The sequence below is a fragment of the Anomaloglossus baeobatrachus genome, chromosome 2, assembly GCF_048569485.1.
Source record: "Anomaloglossus baeobatrachus isolate aAnoBae1 chromosome 2, aAnoBae1.hap1, whole genome shotgun sequence".
In the NCBI taxonomy this organism is placed as follows: Eukaryota; Metazoa; Chordata; class Amphibia; order Anura; family Aromobatidae; genus Anomaloglossus; species Anomaloglossus baeobatrachus.
Window position 1 is genome coordinate 96,047,549 of NC_134354.1, and position 19,220 is coordinate 96,066,768.

At 48.0% G+C, this 19,220-nt stretch overlaps 1 protein-coding gene across 1 annotated transcript in view; it reads right to left on the reverse strand.

Annotated features, from left to right (window-relative positions):
* LOC142291008 (transient receptor potential cation channel subfamily V member 1-like) overlaps positions 1-19,220 on the reverse strand; it is a 218,308-nt gene that overhangs the window by 70,243 nt on the left and 128,845 nt on the right. The window contains exons 7-8 of the mRNA XM_075335190.1: positions 4,489-4,665; positions 4,235-4,393 (exon numbers count right to left, since the gene is read on the reverse strand). Coding sequence (XP_075191305.1) covers positions 4,235-4,393; positions 4,489-4,665 — 336 coding nt within the window. The remainder of the gene's footprint in view (positions 1-4,234; positions 4,394-4,488; positions 4,666-19,220) is intronic.

Below are 19,220 nucleotides of genomic sequence, written 5' to 3' on the forward strand. Positions count from 1 at the left end.
TTGGCACTATTACTATAAGGAGATACAGAGTTGGCACTATTACTATATGGCGGTACAGAGTTGATACTATTACTATATGAAGATTCAGAGTTGATACTATTACTATATGGCGATACAGAGTTGGCACTATTACTATATGGAGGTACAGAGTTGGCACTATTACTATATGGCGATACAGACTTGGTACTATTACTATATGGCGATACAGAGTTGGCACTATTACTATATGGCGATACAGAGTTGGCACTATTACTATATGGAGGTACAGAGTTGGCACTATTACTATATGGCGGTACAGAGTTTATACTATTACTATATGAAGATTCAGATTTGATACTATTACTATATGGCGATACAGAGTTGGCACTATTACGATACAAAGATTCAAAGTTAGCACTTTTACAATATGAAGATACAGAGTTGGCACTATTACTATATGGCGATACAGAGTTGGCACTATTACTATATGGCGATACAGAGTTGGCACTATTACTATATGGCGATACAGAGTTGGCACTATTACGATACAGAGATTCAAAGTTAGCACTTTTACAATATGAAGATACAGAGTTGGTACTATTACTATATGGGAGCAAAGAGAAGGGGACAATTACTATATAGAGAACAATCAGTGTGCTAATATTATATGGTTTCACGCAGGAAGAAATATTGCTATATGGAGACACAGAGGAGACACAATTAATATCAGTTAAATAATGGTGTCATTACTAGGAAAGGCCCAATGGGGGCACTATGAACATGTGAAACAGAGCGGGCACAATTACTATAAGAAGGCAGTTGAGAAATGCATTTATTTTTGTGCAGCACACCAGAGGGGTATTACTACTATCTAGACACATGGGTGTATAGCAGTATAGAATTTGTGTAGAGGTGGGGAGAAATAGCCAGGCTGCTGGAACATTAATGATCCAAAAATGCCTGCTTATTAAATTATGCAGAGAAGTGTTGTGAATGGAAATAGTTGTCATGGCGGTCTGGGCCGAATACAAGAGAAAAAGGAAAGTGAACAACTATAATCAGAAAGATGGTCACCTTTGTGTCACTAAATATATTTTTACTGTATACACATATAAGTTTAGAGAGCGCTTGTGTAGAACTGGAATCTACCATTAAATGGCTATATGGCGAGTGTAAGCCAAGTGTCATGCGACTGTCATGCCACTGTGCCGTGATCCTGCTATTCCAGCACAGCCGTGGATGGGAGGGCTGGCGCTGCAGAGCAGAGGGAGGGATTAATATCCCCATCTCCTCGATTGTCAGCTGATGCAATTCTCGCATTACACCGGTGTTATGTGATGTCTCTCTCGCATCCATAGACTTGTATGGGTGCAAGTGAAAACGAATCAAGCATTGATTCAGCAATCGCAGCATGCTGTGATTGCTTTTTCGGTCCAATTATGGCTGAGAAAAAAAAATAATGCTCATGGGACCTGCCCCATAGAGTAACATGGGCGCGGGTGGAATGACATTTTTTTTTTCTTTTAAATCGCATTTCACTCGCTCCGTTTTACTCTCTGTGTGTGGTAAGCCTTATTGTTACAATTTAACTCCACTCTAAAATGATTTTCTTATGACATAGTCACTTTACATGTAGGGCTATATGGCCACATACTATATAGCTCAGGCATCTTCTTTTTTTTTTTTTTTTTTGTCCCTAAAATCATGTAGCAGCTGCTAATGAAGCAATGACATGTATTATTACTTTTATCTTTGCACTCCCCACCTGCTGCAGTGTTGGGGGAAATACTAGGTAGGGCCACTTCACACGTCAATGATTCTGGCATCTATGTTACTGTTTTTATATGTACCAGAATCATGGACATAGTGAGACCCATTAAAATGAATAGGTTGGCGCACACATCAGTGATTTCTCACTGACCGTGTTTCCGTGTGGCACACACGTATCAGTGTACTCCACACGTAGACAAGTCTGTTTTTCTCCGGCATCACTGATGTCACACGGCGTGACACGTGCCAGAGAAAACACATACTGTATATGTGCCGCCCCCGTGCCAGCAGCCGGGCTGCTCGGATCCGGATCGGCGGTGGCTCGAAGGGTCTCCGGACCCGGGGGTCGTGTGACCACTCAATGAAAGGGGGACTATTTACAGGGGGGATTAGAAGTTCATGACGCCACCCATGGTTCTTGGTAAGTGGAGTACCACCGCTGCTGTTGGTAGGAGAGCCCGGTGGCGGTGGTATGGCAGCAAGGTGTTTAACCCCTCCGTAGGTAGGGGGTTGTGCCCTGGGGCCCGGTGATGGTGGTGAAGGGGAGCCGTGGGCTGTAGGCATGGGAGACAAGGAGCACAGAAGCGTACAGTAGTTGTCATGGTGCTAGATGAGGCTGTGCTGATTTGTGAGGTCAATGAACACACAGGCTGTGATTCAACTAAATGTCCTGCAGTACCGCTGCCGCTGAGGGGGAGCACGTCCAGGTGACCGTTCCCAGTGATGTTACTAGTGTGCTTTGGTCTAGTCCGACCCTCCGGGAGCCTTCACTTCCACAGCCCCACACTCTCTGAGGCTGCTCTCTCTCGCTGTCTGGGAGCTCCAACTTCCCAGCCTCCTCTCCCACTGAGAGCTACTGGAGAGCCCACTGCTCTCCTTGCTCCTCTGCCGAAGACTAACTAGTCACCTCCCACCCAGTCTGCTTAACCCTTCGGTGGGTGGCCCTTTCCTCACTGGACCTACCCCCTGGTGTGTGTGTGTGTGTGTGTTGGATTTGAATGCTGGTCTTAGCACATCACTGGGTGACACCTGGAACCAAGGGAAAGAAATGGATGCTGCACGTAAAGGAAATTTGTGCAACACCCTGTGACGACCTGATAGGCCAGGGCGTCACATATATTTGAAATAAAATTATTTTTCATACTCCCCTTCTCCAGCGATGCTATCTCTGGCCGCTGCTGTCTTCTCTTTCCAGGCCGACTAATTATGCTCATGCATATTCATTGCACCGCAAACCGGAAGCAACAGCAGAGGGGAGATTGCAGCGGCCGGAGACAATAGAGCCGGAGATATTCGCACCAAGGACAGCAGGAGCATGGACAGATGAGTATAAAGTTCCTGTTTTATGTGTATTATCACGGAGAGCACACAGAGATCACATGTATGCCAAAATCACGGCACACGGCGGACATATGCATCTTTAACACGTCAGTGAAAAACAGTGTTTTTCACTGACATGTGAAGGAGGCCTTTAGCTGTGCTGAATCCTGTAAAAGCACAGAAATAGTTTAGAAAAAAAGTTTAAAGTCTAGGGAAAAATGCAGAGAACACTAGGCTGTTAAAATGGATAGCTGCCCAAAGGAGAGAGAGGATGCACCAGATGCTTGGAGCTGAAGGTTTTAAGTGGGCTTTATACACAGCGACATCGCTAGCGATGTCGCTGGTGAAAGCAAACGCCCCCGTCGGTTGTGCGTCACGGGCAAATCGCTGCCCGTGGCGCACAACATCACTAGAGCCCGTCACACATACGTACCTGCCTAGCGACGTCGCTGTGGCCGGCAAACCAACCGCCTCCTTTCTAAGGGGGCGGTTCGTTCGGCGTCACAGTGGCGTCACTAAGCGGCCGCCCAATAGAAGCGGAGGGGCGGAGATGAGCGGGTCAAACATCCCACCCACCTCCTTCCTTCCTCATTGCGGGCGGCCGCAGGTACGGTGATGTTCCTCGTTCCTGTGGTGTCACACATAGCGATGTGTGCTGCCGCAGGGACAACGAACAACCTGCGTCCTGCAACAGCAGCGATAATCGGGAAAGGAACGACATGTCAACGATCAACGATTAGGTAAGCAATTTTGATAGCTAACGGTGGTTCCTGCGTTTCACACGCAACGACGTTGCTAACGAGGCCGGATGTGCGTCACAAATTCCGTGATCCCAACGACCTCTCATTAGCGCTGTCGTTGCGTGTAAAGCCCGCTTTAGAGCTGCTCTCTGTTCTGTTACATAGACCGAGACCACACACTACAGCAGGGCTCCTCAACTCCAGTCCTCAGGAGCCACCAACAGGGTATGTGTTCAGGATTTCCTTACTATTGCACATGGGATAATTTAATCAAATGCACAGACAATGATTCCATCGTCTATGCAATACTAAGAAAATCCTGGGCAACACTTCTCTACAGTACGTTGTTCATATCACCTATTAGGGCTGAGATACACCCTGTTATTTTTATATTATTGAAATCACATCTTGTATCATCTTCATACCTGTCCATCCAGAGGCCTGTGGTAAGCTGTGGCAGTGAATATACTCATGTATAAAATGTACAGGATGAACTTTAGATAAAATATCAATCTAGCAAAAGAGTCCCACTTTTCCTGAAGCAAATGGTTCAAAGGCTCCAGTACAATCATCTCGTGCCGATTCTATTAAAAAAAAAAAAATCAGAAAGACTTGTTGGATTATAATGATGATGGTTGCAATTTAAAGACTATTGAACCAGACTAAAAGTTATACTCACATAGGCCCTACTCCTAAATACAATGGTTTCCAAAACAGAATCAGGCTCATATGTATCTATAGATGAGATGTCATACAGAGAAGTGTGAACGGGGCCATACGTCCATTCGGTGAACTTCCGAGACAAGTGTCTGTATTCTGGCTCCTCAATTTCTCTACGAAATATGTGCTTCAGCAACTAAAAAATTAGAAGAATTCATGTTACAAATGACAAACATGATGCTTTATTAAAATAGTCACTAATGCTCAAGTTACATTACAAATGCTTTAGGGTTTACAGAAATTGCTTGTATTCTGGTATTCTGTAGTCACTGTATGTCACAGAGAATCCCTTGATGGGGATCGGCACTCATAAGATTGGGTTCTGGTTGAAAAGTTTTACTTTCTGGTTCTGTGTCAGTGGAGGGGAGGAATGTAACGGTAAACTGTAAATTATCTCAGAAGCAAAAATGACTGACTATTAGGCCCTGTGCGCACTAGAAAATGGAATTTTCTTAAGAAAATTCCGCAGGGTCTGAAGGATTACCGCACCCGCGGTAAAAAAACGCAGCAAACCGCACCCGAAAACTGCATGCGGTTTTACCGCGGTATTTGCACTAGTTGGTACATGTGTTTTAATGCATTCAATGCAATAAAGCACATTGAAAAAAAGTCATTTCCTTCTGATAGATAGATAATAGAGGGATAGATAGATAATAGATGGGTAGATAGATGGAGAGGTAGATAGATAGATAATAGGGGGATAGATAGATAATCGATAGATAGATAGATAGATAGATAGATAGATAGATAGATAGATATGTGACGCCCTGGCAAAACCAGGTAGTCACAAATAGGCCCCCGCATAACACCTTTCCCACACAGGGTTACACTTGAAGTCCTAGTCATCCTGTTAATGTTGGCCATAAATTTACTTTGATGCAATCTAGTCATGCATCCCTCTTAAATTGTCTGCAGTTCAAATTATGAGTCACTCGTGGTATGATGCATACCACTCTCTTTCACTCACACTAGAGACGTACTCAGATATGAATAGAAAGTAAGACTGATTTTAATACGGAAGTTGTACAAATATTTAAAGGGAATTATTGGCTAGGTGCCAAGAATACGTAACACGTCTCTTATTGGATAAAGTAGAACAGCTTATTCTGTGATATACAATATACTGTAATGTGCTTGGTTCCTCATTTATATTAGGCAATGTCAGCATGATTCACTTGTCACAAGACTCTGTCTGTCTGAGTCTTATGCCAAGAGATATATGTGTGGTACAGTTCAAACACCATCTTAAATCCTGGCTTTTGGATATCTTCATATATACTCCTAATAGTTCATAATCTTGTCCTTAACTGTCCCCCATTTTTAAATAGCCAAAAGTCTTTCCTTACTTTCCCAGGTCTATTGATCTGTCCCACCAACAGACTATGCATAGGAAGCCAGATCCTGACCGTATTCTCTAGACTGTCCTCATGGCTATGTTCCACTGGCACACGTTATTCAGGAAGGGGGAACGTGGCAGTAGTCCTTTAATTGGCTAATATTTATCAGGGTTGGTTTCAACCAAAGTCTCATGCTCCTCAGTTCTCAGGCGGTAATGGTGGGACATCATCAAAGATGGGATGCACAGTGTTACGGGGGGCTGTCTGATAATAACTGAAAGGAGTATCAGACAGTCAGGGTCCACCGTGCAAAGACTTTGCTGCAGACTATGGCAGAGTGCAATACCTCTGTTAACTCACAGAAGGATATAATAAGTAAGTAAAGCAATTCCTCCCTTACTTGGAGGGTGTGTGGAATGATCTCTGTTAATAATCACAGAGACAAAGGCAATGTGTGCGAAATGGCACCTACCTAGGTCCGCTCTTCTAGTGGTGCAAAAGAGACGAACAGCAGCGTAAGCCGCACAAAGCTCCTACCTGCGTTCGCTCCACTAGTGTGCGAGGACACGAACCACTAGATATGGCACCTGCCTAGGTCCGCTCTTCTAGTGGTGCAAAAGAGACGAACAGCAGCGTAAGCCGCACAAAGCTCCTACCTCTGTTCGCTCCCCTAGTGTGCGAGGATACGAACAACTGCCAGACGCAGTATAAGGAACGTTACCCTAGCGGCAACGTCCACCTACGAGTAGAATCACAAGGCCCAGCCAGACCATGTGCCTCAGGCACCTGCCTATGTCCGCTCCCCTAAGAGGTAAGGATACGGACAGCAGCCGAAGCTGTAAGGTATAAGAACGCTACCCTGCCGGTAGCGCTCACCTAGCATAGACAGAGGAATGCCTAGAGGAACGCGCACAGAGCGTCTACTCATATGCATGAACCAAGAGGACTGAGCACCATGCGGCGTGTGTCAGGGTCTTATATAGACTCTGTGCCTCATCCAAGATGGAGGACACCAGAGCCAATCCGCTGCCAGAACGACAGGAGTGACGTCATGCTGGCCTATCACCGAGCAAGACGTCACAAGCACATGACCAGCGACCAATCGGCATAGAAGGTGTCAGAGACATGTGACCTCGTGTCAGCGATGATGTCACCCGCACATGTGCAATGGCTCCAAGATTGGACTTAGTCTCCAGCGCTCGCACATGTGCAGTAGCAAGAAATCTGGACTTAGTCTCCAGCGCTCGCACATGTGCAGTAGCAAGAAATCTGGACTTAGTCTCCAGCGCTCGCACATGTGCAGTAGCAAGAAATCTGGACTTAGTCTCCAGTGCTCGCAGCAACCGTAACAGTACCTCCCCCTCAAGGGCCCCCCTCCCGGCGACGCAGGTAATCGGCAACTAAGTCGGGAGCATGGACAGCCTCCTCAGGCTCCCAAGAGCGATGTTCCGGACCATAGCCCTCCCAATCTATCAAGAAGAACCTGCGCCCTCTAACCATCTTAGAACCAACTATGGCTCGTACCTCATAGCTAGAGCGAGAGGAATCAGAGGCAGGAGAGTGCACTTCACGAGCGTGAGGTAAAATAGCCGGCTTTAGCAGTGAGACATGGAATTTGTCATGAATCCTAAGATGGACAGGTAACTTCAATTGATAGACTACAGGATTTACCTGTCGAAGAACCTCATAAGGACCCAGGAAGCGAGGAGCAAATTTGACAGAGCTCACTCTAAGTCTCACGTGTTTTGCAGAGAGCCACACAAAGTCCCCTGGAGAAAAGACAGGAGCCGGGCGACGAAACCGATCGGACACCGTCTTCATACGGTCCTTAGCTGCTTGGATCGACTCTTGAGTCCGATCCCAAACCTCTCTGGCATTAGTTGCCCAGTCGGCCACAAGAGGAGGAGGTGCAGCAGCGGGAAACGGTACTGGTACCCTAGGGTGTTGCCCATTATTGAGTACGAACGGTGTCTGCCCAGTGGCCTCAGCCAGCGAATTGTTAAGGGCAAATTCTGCCCAGGGTAGGAGGGAGGACCAGTTATCGTGGTTCTCAGCAACAAAGTGTCGAAGGTATATAATCATAGATTGATTGGTACGTTCAACCAAACCATTAGTCTCCGGATGGTATGCCGAAGAGAGATTCAACTCAATTTGCAGAAGGCTACAAAGATCTCGCCAGAAACGGGAAGTAAATTGCGGGCCTCTATCACAAATGATACGATCTGGCATCCCGTGAAGCCTAAAGACATGCTTGAGGAATAGTTTGGCTAGTACCCTGGAAGATGGGATTCTCGATAACGGTACGAGATGAACCATCCGGGAGAAATGGTCCGTAATGACCCACACAAATCTATGTCCCTGTGAACATGGAAGATCACCCACAAAGTCCATGCCTACCACCTCCCATGGTCTATCTGGCACTGGTAAAGGATGCAAGAGCCCAGCCGGTCTCTGCCGTAATGGACGGTTGCGAGCACACGAGTAGCAGGAACTGACATATCTCTTGACGTGGCTGGCTAAGTGTGGCCACCAATACCACCTCTCCAGTAACTCTCGTGTCCGCCTAATACCAAAATGCCCACCCACCTTTGAGGTGTGGGCCCATGACAGTATATCATTCTGTCGATCAGGCGGAACAAAGGTCTTGCCCGGTGGGATTTGGTCTAACGTCACAGGGGAGAGCGTATGAAAAACCCTGGAGGGAAGGATAAGACGAGGTTCGTCAATCTCTTCCTGGGTAGAAAGCATAGAGCGAGACAGGGCGTCTGCCTTGTTATTCTTACTCCCAGACAGATAGTTGATGGAGAAGTGAAAGCGGGAGAAAAACAAGGACCAGCGGGCTTGGCGAGGATTCAGACGCTGAGCGGTTTGTAAGTACGTCAGATTCTTATGGTCTGTATAGACCTGGAAAGGATGTTTCGCTCCTTCCAGCAAGTGACGCCACTCCTCCAAGGCTAATCTCAAGGCGAGCAGTTCCCTATCCCCAATGGTATAGTTTCTCTCTGCCGGTGAAAAGGTTTTAGCAAAGAAGAAACACGGCCTTTTTCTACCTGCACCGTTCTTTTGATACAAGACCGCACCAGCACCCACTGAAGAGGCATCAACCTCTAAGAGGAAGGGCTTACTCTCATCGGGTCTTTGAAGAACGGGAGCAGTTGAAAAGTGTCTTTTTACTGCCTCAAAAGCCTGAGATGTCTCAGTAGACCAGGCTTTGGGATTAGCACCTTTCTTAGTCAAGGCCACCAAAGGGGCCACCAAAGTAGAAAAATGGGGTATGAACTGCCTGTAATAATTTATGAATCCTAAGAAGCGTTGCACCGCCTTCAAGGAATGAGGTTCGGACCATTGCAGGACAGCAGAGAGCTTCGCAGGATCCATAGCCAGACCCTCTTGTGAGATAATGTAACCCAAAAAAGGCAATGAGGACTGCTCGAATACACATTTCTCGAGTTTAGCAAACAATGAGTGCTCCCTTAAACGGGAAAGGACACGAACGACATCCTGACGATGAGTCTCCAGATCAGGAGAAAAAATCAGGATGTCGTCCAGATACACCACTACTGAGGATAACAGTAAATCCCTGAACACATCGTTTACGAAGTCCTGAAATACTGCGGGTGCATTACATAACCCAAAAGGCATGACGAGGTATTCATAGTGACCGTCTCGGGTGTTAAAAGCGGTCTTCCATTCGTCACCCTTTCGAATTCGTACCAAGTTATACGCACCCCGCAGATCCAACTTCGTAAAAACTTGAGCTCCTCTCAGTCTGTCAAAGAGCTCCGAAATTAAAGGTAATGGGTATTTGTTCTTTATTGTGATTGCGTTGAGACCCCTGTAATCTATGCAGGGACGCAAATCACCCTCTTTCTTCCGAACAAAGAAAAACCCAGCTCCCGCGGGAGAGACAGACTTACGAATGAACCCCTTCTCTAAGCTCTCTCTTATATAGGTCGACATGGCCTCCGACTCAGGTATCGACAGGGGGTAAACCCTGCCTTTAGGTGGAACCGAACCTGGGATAAGGTCTATGGCACAGTCATACGGCCTATGGGGTGGAAGAACCTCAGCACCCTGTTTGGAGAACACGTCAGCGAAATCCAAATAGGGTGTAGGTATGGGAGAGAGATCAGTTGATGCAACCGCAACGACCTTAGGTGGTAAGGGAAGACATCGGGACTGACATTTCGAACCCCAACTAATAATGCTGTCAGACTCCCAGTCAATGTGAGGAGCATGAGTCCGAAGCCATGGAAGACCCAGAAGGACGTCGTCTATACCCTCAGGCAAAACAAGAAAAGAAATCTCCTCTATGTGACCCTGAGACAGGGAAAGGCGCAAGGGAACTGTCCTCAATGTAATGGAGTCAGACAACATAGTTCCATTAACAACACGGACAGGAATAGGCGCCTCTAACATGATAGAGGGAATATTGTGTCCCTTTACAAATCCTGAGGACACAAAAATCCCGTCAGCTCCGGAATCCACAAAAGCCATAATAGGCCATGTATTCTCAGATAACGAGAGCTGACCTGGGATACAACACTTAGAGGGTGCAGAAGACGTCTCTAGTAACCCCCCTCTAATGGTTACTAGGCCAGGGAGTTTCCCTGACGACTAGGACACTTGTTGGCATAGTGCCCAGCTTGACGACATACGTAACATATAGGAGGACCAGACTTGCGTAGTCTGGAGGACGTATGACCTAACTCCATAGGAGTGGGAGATGTTTCAGATGCTGAGGAAGATGGTAGTGGACCCTCAACAACTGGAATAGCCCGATGCTTAGGGCGTGAGGAAGAGACCTCGAGTCTACGTTCCTTATGGCGTACATCGATCCTCGTTGCTACTGTGATCAAGTCCTCCAGAGAAGCAGGGACCTCACGAGTAGCAAGGGCATCCTTGACATAGCCTGCCAACCCTCTCCAGAAGATAGGAATCAACACCTTCTCTGGCCAATCTAGTTCTGCCACCAGAGTTCTAAAAGCAATGGCATAAGAACTAGTGGATAACGAACCCTGAGATAGATCTAACAGTCTCAGGGCCGCATCATGGGTAACCTGCGGACCCATGAATACCGCCTTAAGAGCATCAAGAAAGTCTTGATGTCTCAGAGTAACCACATCAGAGCGCTCCCATAGGGGAGTCGCCCATTCTAATGCTTTGTCCTGAAGTAAGGAGATGATAAAGCCTACTCTGGACCTCTCCGTAGAGAAGCGAGAAGAGTTGACCTCTAGGTGTATCTGACACTGACTAATGAAACCACGACATGATCTGGCATCGCCAGAATATCTGTTTGGCAGAGCAAGTCGAGGATCATGTGCAGATGTCACCATGGTCTGAGGTTTATCCTCTATACTCTTGAGCCGTGACTCAAGTACTTGTATGTAACGGTGTAACTGCTGATATTCTGCCATAACTGCCAGACCCTTGGCTCAGTCCTAATGTTACGGGGGGCTGTCTGATAATAACTGAAAGGAGTATCAGACAGTCAGGGTCCACCGTGCAAAGACTTTGCTGCAGACTATGGCAGAGTGCAATACCTCTGTTAACTCACAGAAGGATATAATAAGTAAGTAAAGCAATTCCTCCCTTACTTGGAGGGTGTGTGGAATGATCTCTGTTAATAATCACAGAGACAAAGGCAATGTGTGCGAAATGGCACCTACCTAGGTCCGCTCTTCTAGTGGTGCAAAAGAGACGAACAGCAGCGTAAGCCGCACAAAGCTCCTACCTGCGTTCGCTCCACTAGTGTGCGAGGACACGAACCACTAGATATGGCACCTGCCTAGGTCCGCTCTTCTAGTGGTGCAAAAGAGACGAACAGCAGCGTAAGCCGCACAAAGCTCCTACCTCTGTTCGCTCCCCTAGTGTGCGAGGATACGAACAACTGCCAGACGCAGTATAAGGAACGTTACCCTAGCGGCAACGTCCACCTACGAGTAGAATCACAAGGCCCAGCCAGACCATGTGCCTCAGGCACCTGCCTATGTCCGCTCCCCTAAGAGGTAAGGATACGGACAGCAGCCGAAGCTGTAAGGTATAAGAACGCTACCCTGCCGGTAGCGCTCACCTAGCATAGACAGAGGAATGCCTAGAGGAACGCGCACAGAGCGTCTACTCATATGCATGAACCAAGAGGACTGAGCACCATGCGGCGTGTGTCAGGGTCTTATATAGACTCTGTGCCTCATCCAAGATGGAGGACACCAGAGCCAATCCGCTGCCAGAACGACAGGAGTGACGTCATGCTGGCCTATCACCGAGCAAGACGTCACAAGCACATGACCAGCGACCAATCGGCATAGAAGGTGTCAGAGACATGTGACCTCGTGTCAGCGATGATGTCACCCGCACATGTGCAATGGCTCCAAGATTGGACTTAGTCTCCAGCGCTCGCACATGTGCAGTAGCAAGAAATCTGGACTTAGTCTCCAGCGCTCGCACATGTGCAGTAGCAAGAAATCTGGACTTAGTCTCCAGCGCTCGCACATGTGCAGTAGCAAGAAATCTGGACTTAGTCTCCAGTGCTCGCAGCAACCGTAACACACAGTCATCTTCTGGTCCACAGGCTTAGATATCATCATCCTGGCACAAAGTATCGGGTAGAAGAGGGAAGACAGCCTTCTCCTGGTCTCAGGTCCGACATCTCTTTGTTGTGGAATGCATGGATCTTCGTCCGAAAGAAAAAAGTGAGAGAAGAGAGAGGAAGAGAGAGAGAAAGATTGAGAAGAGAGGAAGAGAGAGAAAGATTGAGAAGAGAGGAAGAGAGAGAAAGATTGAGAAGAGAGGAAGAGAGAGAAAGATTGAGAACAGAGAAAGAGAGCGAAAGATTGAGAAAAGAGAGAGGAAAAGAGGAAAAGAGAGAGGAAAAGAGGAGAGAGAGAAAAAGAAAAGAGAAAAATCTAGATCTGGTTGGATCTGGAGGAGAAAACTCAAAAACGTATATTAGGCAAATGTTTAGTTAAACAAACAACAAGCTTAGTTGAAGTATCTGGGGGTACTTCTAAACAGGATTTCATAGGGTCTCAACCTAGTGGTCCCTGCTGGGGTGTGTCTGACACTGAACAATTCAAGGGGAAGACTCTCATGCCCTTGCTTTCTACACTGCCCCATCCTCCCAACCTTCCCTCTATTCTGTGGCTGGTATGGGGTGTGTAGAGTCAGTTCTGTGTCTAAGGCCTGCCATATCTCTTTGGCTGGCAGTGAAAGCAGGTCACTAGCCACTTTCTATGGTCTCCGGGAGCCCACAGCTGCACCCTATCTCAGTCCTCTTCTTCTTCTGAAACTTGCTCTTGTAGCGTCAGGACAATGTTTTCTCAAGACTTTCCATCTTTCCTTTCTTCTTCACATCGGGGTCATTCAAAAAGCACAGATTGACTGACTGTTTCTTTGGTAAGTGGTCTTGGGGCTTCTTTGGATGTTCTGTCAATAAGGGCACTTCTTACTGCTTACCTTGACTCCTCCAATGTAGGCCTCAACCCTGCTCACCGCGACTCTGTCTGGCAATAGCAAAGCTTCCATCCGTTCTTCTATGGCCTCATGGCAGCGTACAGTTCCATTGGCAGTGATCAAGTCTCTTGTCTTCCATACAGAGTAGATGCTGGCTATCATCTTGCAGGCTTCAGCGAGAGCACATACATCTGCTTCTTCACAGACAGGCATGCGGGTAGCGACTGCTCTATCAGCACAGCGTCTTCTGCTACCACCACCATACCCATGTGGAACAGTCTTCTTGATGCACATCTTGATCCATCCGCAAAGGGGTTAAGTCAGGGTCCAAAGGTGTATCAGTCACTATATCGAATCCAGAGTTTCCTTAGCTATGCCAGAGTCGACTACCTCTTCCACCAAGGTGTCAGAGGTGGGACACTACCCCCTTGGAAGAGGGAGAAGCTTAGCAGGATTAAGGACTGCACACCGGGAGTTGGTGACTTTGTCAGGGAGCAGTGTCATATGGGATCTGATCTTCAACTGGTGCTTTAGGTAGGTGTTCAATCTGGCTGAGTAGTGTTCAAAGGGCTGCTGTCTTCCTCCATGGCAAACAGGTAGAATGACTTCTGGGCTGGAGATGACGTGATGATACTCTTCAGGTGACTGTGACAGTAACTCAGGTGACTGTGAATGCAGCACATCCGTATGTGGGGTGATCTTGTAAGCTGCTAGATTCATCTCCAGACATCTTGCCACTTGAAGGAGGGTGTCTTGGTCTTTACCAGCTGTAGCTTGCATGTGGGCACTCGGTGACCTGATACAAAGGACTATACCCAGGTTTGTAAGAAAGAGCAATGAGTGTAACTTGGGGTCAGGAGAACACTGAAATTCTAAAAACTAAGACTCCCTAAAACCCCGGGGAAAGAGAAAAGAGCACAAGAGGGTTTGGAAACTACCAAGCAGCACCCCCTGACTACATATACACAACTAGGAAAAAGCAGTGGAGCGTATCTACTCTACCTCTCCTGTGCTGACCCTGTAACTGGGGGCCCTGCACTCTCCCTCATCCAGACGGTAGACCTGATGGTGGTCAGGGTCGGGCCTCCAGCGTATCCCTCTCTCCTGTCAGACCCTGCAAACTAGGACACAAAGGATTACTGGGTGCTGCTACTCCTGATGATCAATGTCCCCTTGGGACCACATGAACCTCCACCCTCTCTATCAGGGAACTCTTGTGCAAGATACCAGGCTGGATAACATACAAGTGAAAATATCTCAAACCAGGCTAAGCATCAACTGCCATAGGCAGAAAAATATTCACTGTCCACCAAGGACTAATGGTGAGCAGTCTATATGGTCTCCTAAATTGAATACTAGATACAGCAAAAACAAACATGCAAAAGTGAAGGGAACAGGTTTCCACAGGACTATCAGCAATAACCTCTGCTAAGGTTCATGAGTGGGAACACAATGGGGAACAACTGCATATATGACCAAAAATGGAGTGTTTCAGGTCCCTATGTCCCCCCTTTGCAGTCCCTGCTATGTCAGCAATAAACAGGGCAGTGGCTTTGGCTGCTGAAACAAAAATAGGGAACTGGGTGTCGGCTGGGCTAAAATGGCGTCAAAAGATGAACTATGTAGTGTCTGAGTTAAAACGGCCGCTAAAGATAATTACCAATAAGAAACAGCCGCTAAAAGAGGAAGTAGGTGTTGGCCAAAAATGGCGTCTGAAGAGGCCTGGGAGGGAGTGACATGGATTGTGACATCTACATTCAGGAGGCATTCAATCTGTCACTGGGAATATGGATTATATAGGGACCCCTGGGCTGACCCTGTAACTAGGGACCCTGTACTCGCCCTCATCTCCTGTCAGGCCCTAAGGGCAGGACAGACACACCAGGGGGCAGAACCAAGCGGATGGGGACGCCCACCAAGGAGTCTAGAGGGCCCGGGGCGGGAAAACAGTTAAGTGAAGTTCAGAGTCCAGTTGAGGAGAGAGGGGAGGTGGAAGTTGACAGGTGTCAGGGTCGGAGCCCTGACACACTGACTAGGTGTGCAGACGGTGGTCTGCATCTGCAGGAGACGGGAAGAAGGCTCAGCAGATCCGAGGTGGACCGGGGCAGGGTTGGAGCCCGCCGGTACAGACACCGGAGAACCAACCCGGAAACCGTGCACACAAGGGGGTACTCGGACCTTGAAGCCAGGACCGGAATCAGCGACCTAGCTAATTAACCGATTGAGGGCAGGATTCTAGGTCCTGTCCCAAGCTAAGTCCCGAAAAGAGACAACAGCCCAAAGCGGAGGATAAAGGGCATCCGTAAAGGCCTATAGATCCCACGGGCCAGCGTCAGCGGGCACGGCTCCAAACCAGAGGACCGGGAGCGGACTCCCGTGTTTCACACCGGGAAGTCCACCACACAAAACACTGAGTGCAGAGGAAAGTGATACAGACAACCAGCCCGGGTGTGGGACCAGATACACCTGTCTGCGGCGGCTGGCCACCATCACCTTGGTTTACTGTTGACTTGTGTGATTCATTTAACCGTGAGTAAGCTAATACTCCTCGGCCTGACCGGGCGCGCCAGCCCCTGCAATCACCATCCTCGGCACAAGAGACACTGGGCCCCGGGGCATCCATCCCTACCCACGGAGGGGTTAACATCCAGCTGCCATCACATCGTCCCTGGGCATCCCACAACAGCAGCGGTAGTGCCACATCTCACCACACACCGGGAGTGGCGTCACAGACAGTTTACTACAAATCCCGTACAAATACGTCCCCTTTTAGTTGAAGTGTCCGCGTGACCCCCGGGTCTGGTAGAATCCCTCGAGCCACACTGCGGATCCGGATCCGAGCAGTTCGGCTGCTGGCACAGGGGCGCCACAGATAGATAGATAGATATAAGGTATGCCATCTCCGTGTCAGCAGCCGGGCTGCTCGGATCCGGATCCGCGGTGGCTCGAGGGGCGTCCGGACCCGGGGGTCATGCGGCCACTCAAATAAAGTGGGCATTTACAGGGGATTACATGTTTAGAGTTCGTGACGCTACCCGTGGTGTATAGTAATATGGAGTACCACCGCTGCAGTTGGGAGTACCCAGGGGCGATGGAGTGGGCAGCCAGGTGTTAGAACCCTCCACAAGTAGGGGGGGATGCCCCGGGACTCGATGATGGTGATTGGGAAGTGTCGTGGGGAACCAAGGGGAACACTTTCGTACTCACACAGTCAAAGAAGCTGACACAGAAAACTGGATAAACCGAAGTTCTGGACACCGCTGCCGCTGAGGGGGAGCTAGTTTGGGTCCCGTCCCCGATGGTGTTGCCTGATGATCTGTGACCTTTTCCCTGGCACTTAGTTCACTTCTTGGTTGGCCCCAGTAGCATGAAACTAGTCGGGTCCCGCTCCCCAGTGTGGCTAACTGTGGGAGCTTGCTCTCAGGGTTCACGCTTGGAATTTTCTGGACCGTTTTAGTGGAAAGTCCTATCCCCCTCGTTGCGCTAGTACCCCGATTTTGGAACGGGTGAAGAACGGATCTTGAAGGCTCCGTCCTCGTCGGGTCAATTGTCAGGTTGCCGGAAGCTACTCCCTGACCTAGGGTCCACGTACCCTGTCTTGCCCTGGTCCCAGCCCGGTGATGGTACAAGGCCGCTGGCTGTCCTCCTCGACAGTTCCGTGCCCTTTGTCAGGAACACCTGCGACGGGGGTCCAGCTCCTACTAGGTCCAGACCACTGTCTGCCACCTAGTTGCTTCCAAGGAGCCCGGCTCTTGACCTCCTTTCTCCTTCCACTCCTCACGTCAACCTCCCACTTCAACTCCAACTCCAACTTCAACTTCAACTGACTGACACTCCTTACCTTCCCAACCAACCCCCCCAAATGGGCGACCTATTCCACTCAGGCCGTCCACTGGTGTGTCTGGTGGGTGTGGTGCAGAGTGTACCTAGGATTTTGATTGGCTGATGTTGGCAACACCATTAGTTAGGGACCCGTAACCAAGGAGGAGGTGGATATTGCACAGAAGGGCAGATTGCACAATACCCTGTGACGACCTGATAGTCCAGGGTGTCACAGATAGATAGAAAGATAGATAATGAATAGAGGGATAGATAATGGATAGATAGATAGATAGATAGATAGATAGATAGATAGATAGATAGATAGATAGATAGATAGATAGATAATGGATAGATAGATAGACAGATACAGTGCCTACAAGTAGTATTCAACCCCCTGCAGATTTAGCAGGTTTACACATTCGGAATTAACTTGGCATTGTGACATTTGGACTGTAGATCAGCCTGGAAGTGTGAAATGCACTGCAGCAAAAAAGAATGTTATTTCTTTTTTTATTTTATTTTTTTTAAATTGTGAAAAGTTTATTCAGAGGGTCATTTATTATTCAACCCCTCAAACCACAAGAATTCTGTTTGGTTCCCCTAAAGTATTAAGAAGTATTTCAGGCAGAAAGAACAATGAGCTTCACATGTTTGGATTAATTATCTCTTTTTCCAGCCTTTTCTGACTAATTAAGACCCTCCCCAAACTTGTGAACAGCACTCATACTTGGTCAACATGGGAAAGACAAAGGAGCATTCCAAGACCATCAGAGACAAGATCGTGGAGGGTCACAAGGCTGGCAAGGGGTACAAAACCCTTTCCAAGGAGTTAGGCCTACCTGTCTCCACTGTTGGGAGCATCATCCAGAAGTGGAAGGCTTATGGAACTACTGTTAGCCTTCCACGGCCTGGACAGCCTTTGAAAGTTTCCACCCGTGCCGAGGCCAGGCTTGTCCGAAGGGTCAAGGCTAACCCAAGGACAACAAGGAAGGAGCTCCTGGAAGATCTCATGGCAGTGGGGACATTGGTTTCAGTCAATACCATAAGTAACGTACTCCACCGCAATGGTCTCCATTCCAGACGACCCCGTAAGATACCTTTACTTTCAAAGCGTCATGTCAAGGCTCGTCTACAGTTTGCTCATGATCACTTGGAGGACTCTGAGACAGACTGGTTCAAGATTCTCTGGTCTGATGAGACCAAGATCGAGATCTTTGGTGCCAACCACACACGTGATGTTTGGAGACTGGATGGCACTGCATACGACCCCAAGAATACCATCCCTACAGTCAAGCATGGTGGTGGCAGCATCATGCTGTGGGGCTGTTTCTCAGCCAAGGGGCCTGGCCATCTGGTCCGCATCCATGGGAAGATGGATAGCACGGCCTACCTGGAGATTTTGGCCAAGAACCTCCGCTCCTCCATCAAGGATCTTAAGATGGGTCGTCATTTCATCTTCCAACAAGACAACGACCCAAAGCACACAACCAAGAAAACCAAGGCCTGGTTAAAGAGGGAAAAAATCAAGGTGTTGCAGTGGCCTAGTCAGTCTCCTGACCTTAACCCAATTGAAAACTTGTGGAACGAGCTCAAGATTAAAGTCCACATGAGACACCCAAAGAACCTAGATAACTTGGAGAAGATCTGCATGGAGGAGTGGGCCAAGATAACTCCAGAGACCTGTGCCGGCCTGATCAGGTCTTATAAAAGACGATTATTAGCTGTAATTGCAAACAAGGGTTATTCCACAAAATATTAAACCTAGGGGTTGAATAATAATTGACCCACACTTTTATGTTGAAAATTTATTAAAATTTAACTGAGCAACATAACTTGTTGGTTTGTAAGATTTATGCATCTGTTAATAAATCCTGCTCTTGTTTGAAGTTTGCAGGCTCTAACTTATTTGCATCTTATCAAACCTGCTAAATCTGCAGGGGGTTGAATACTACTTGTAGGCACTGTAGATCTCACGAGCGGTAATGTGTTGACATCACCGACCGTAAGAAATGTCCTGGAGTTACCCCTGCAGCGTCGTTCACGGGGCTGTATTGACTACTATGTGTCTGACGCTGCTGGA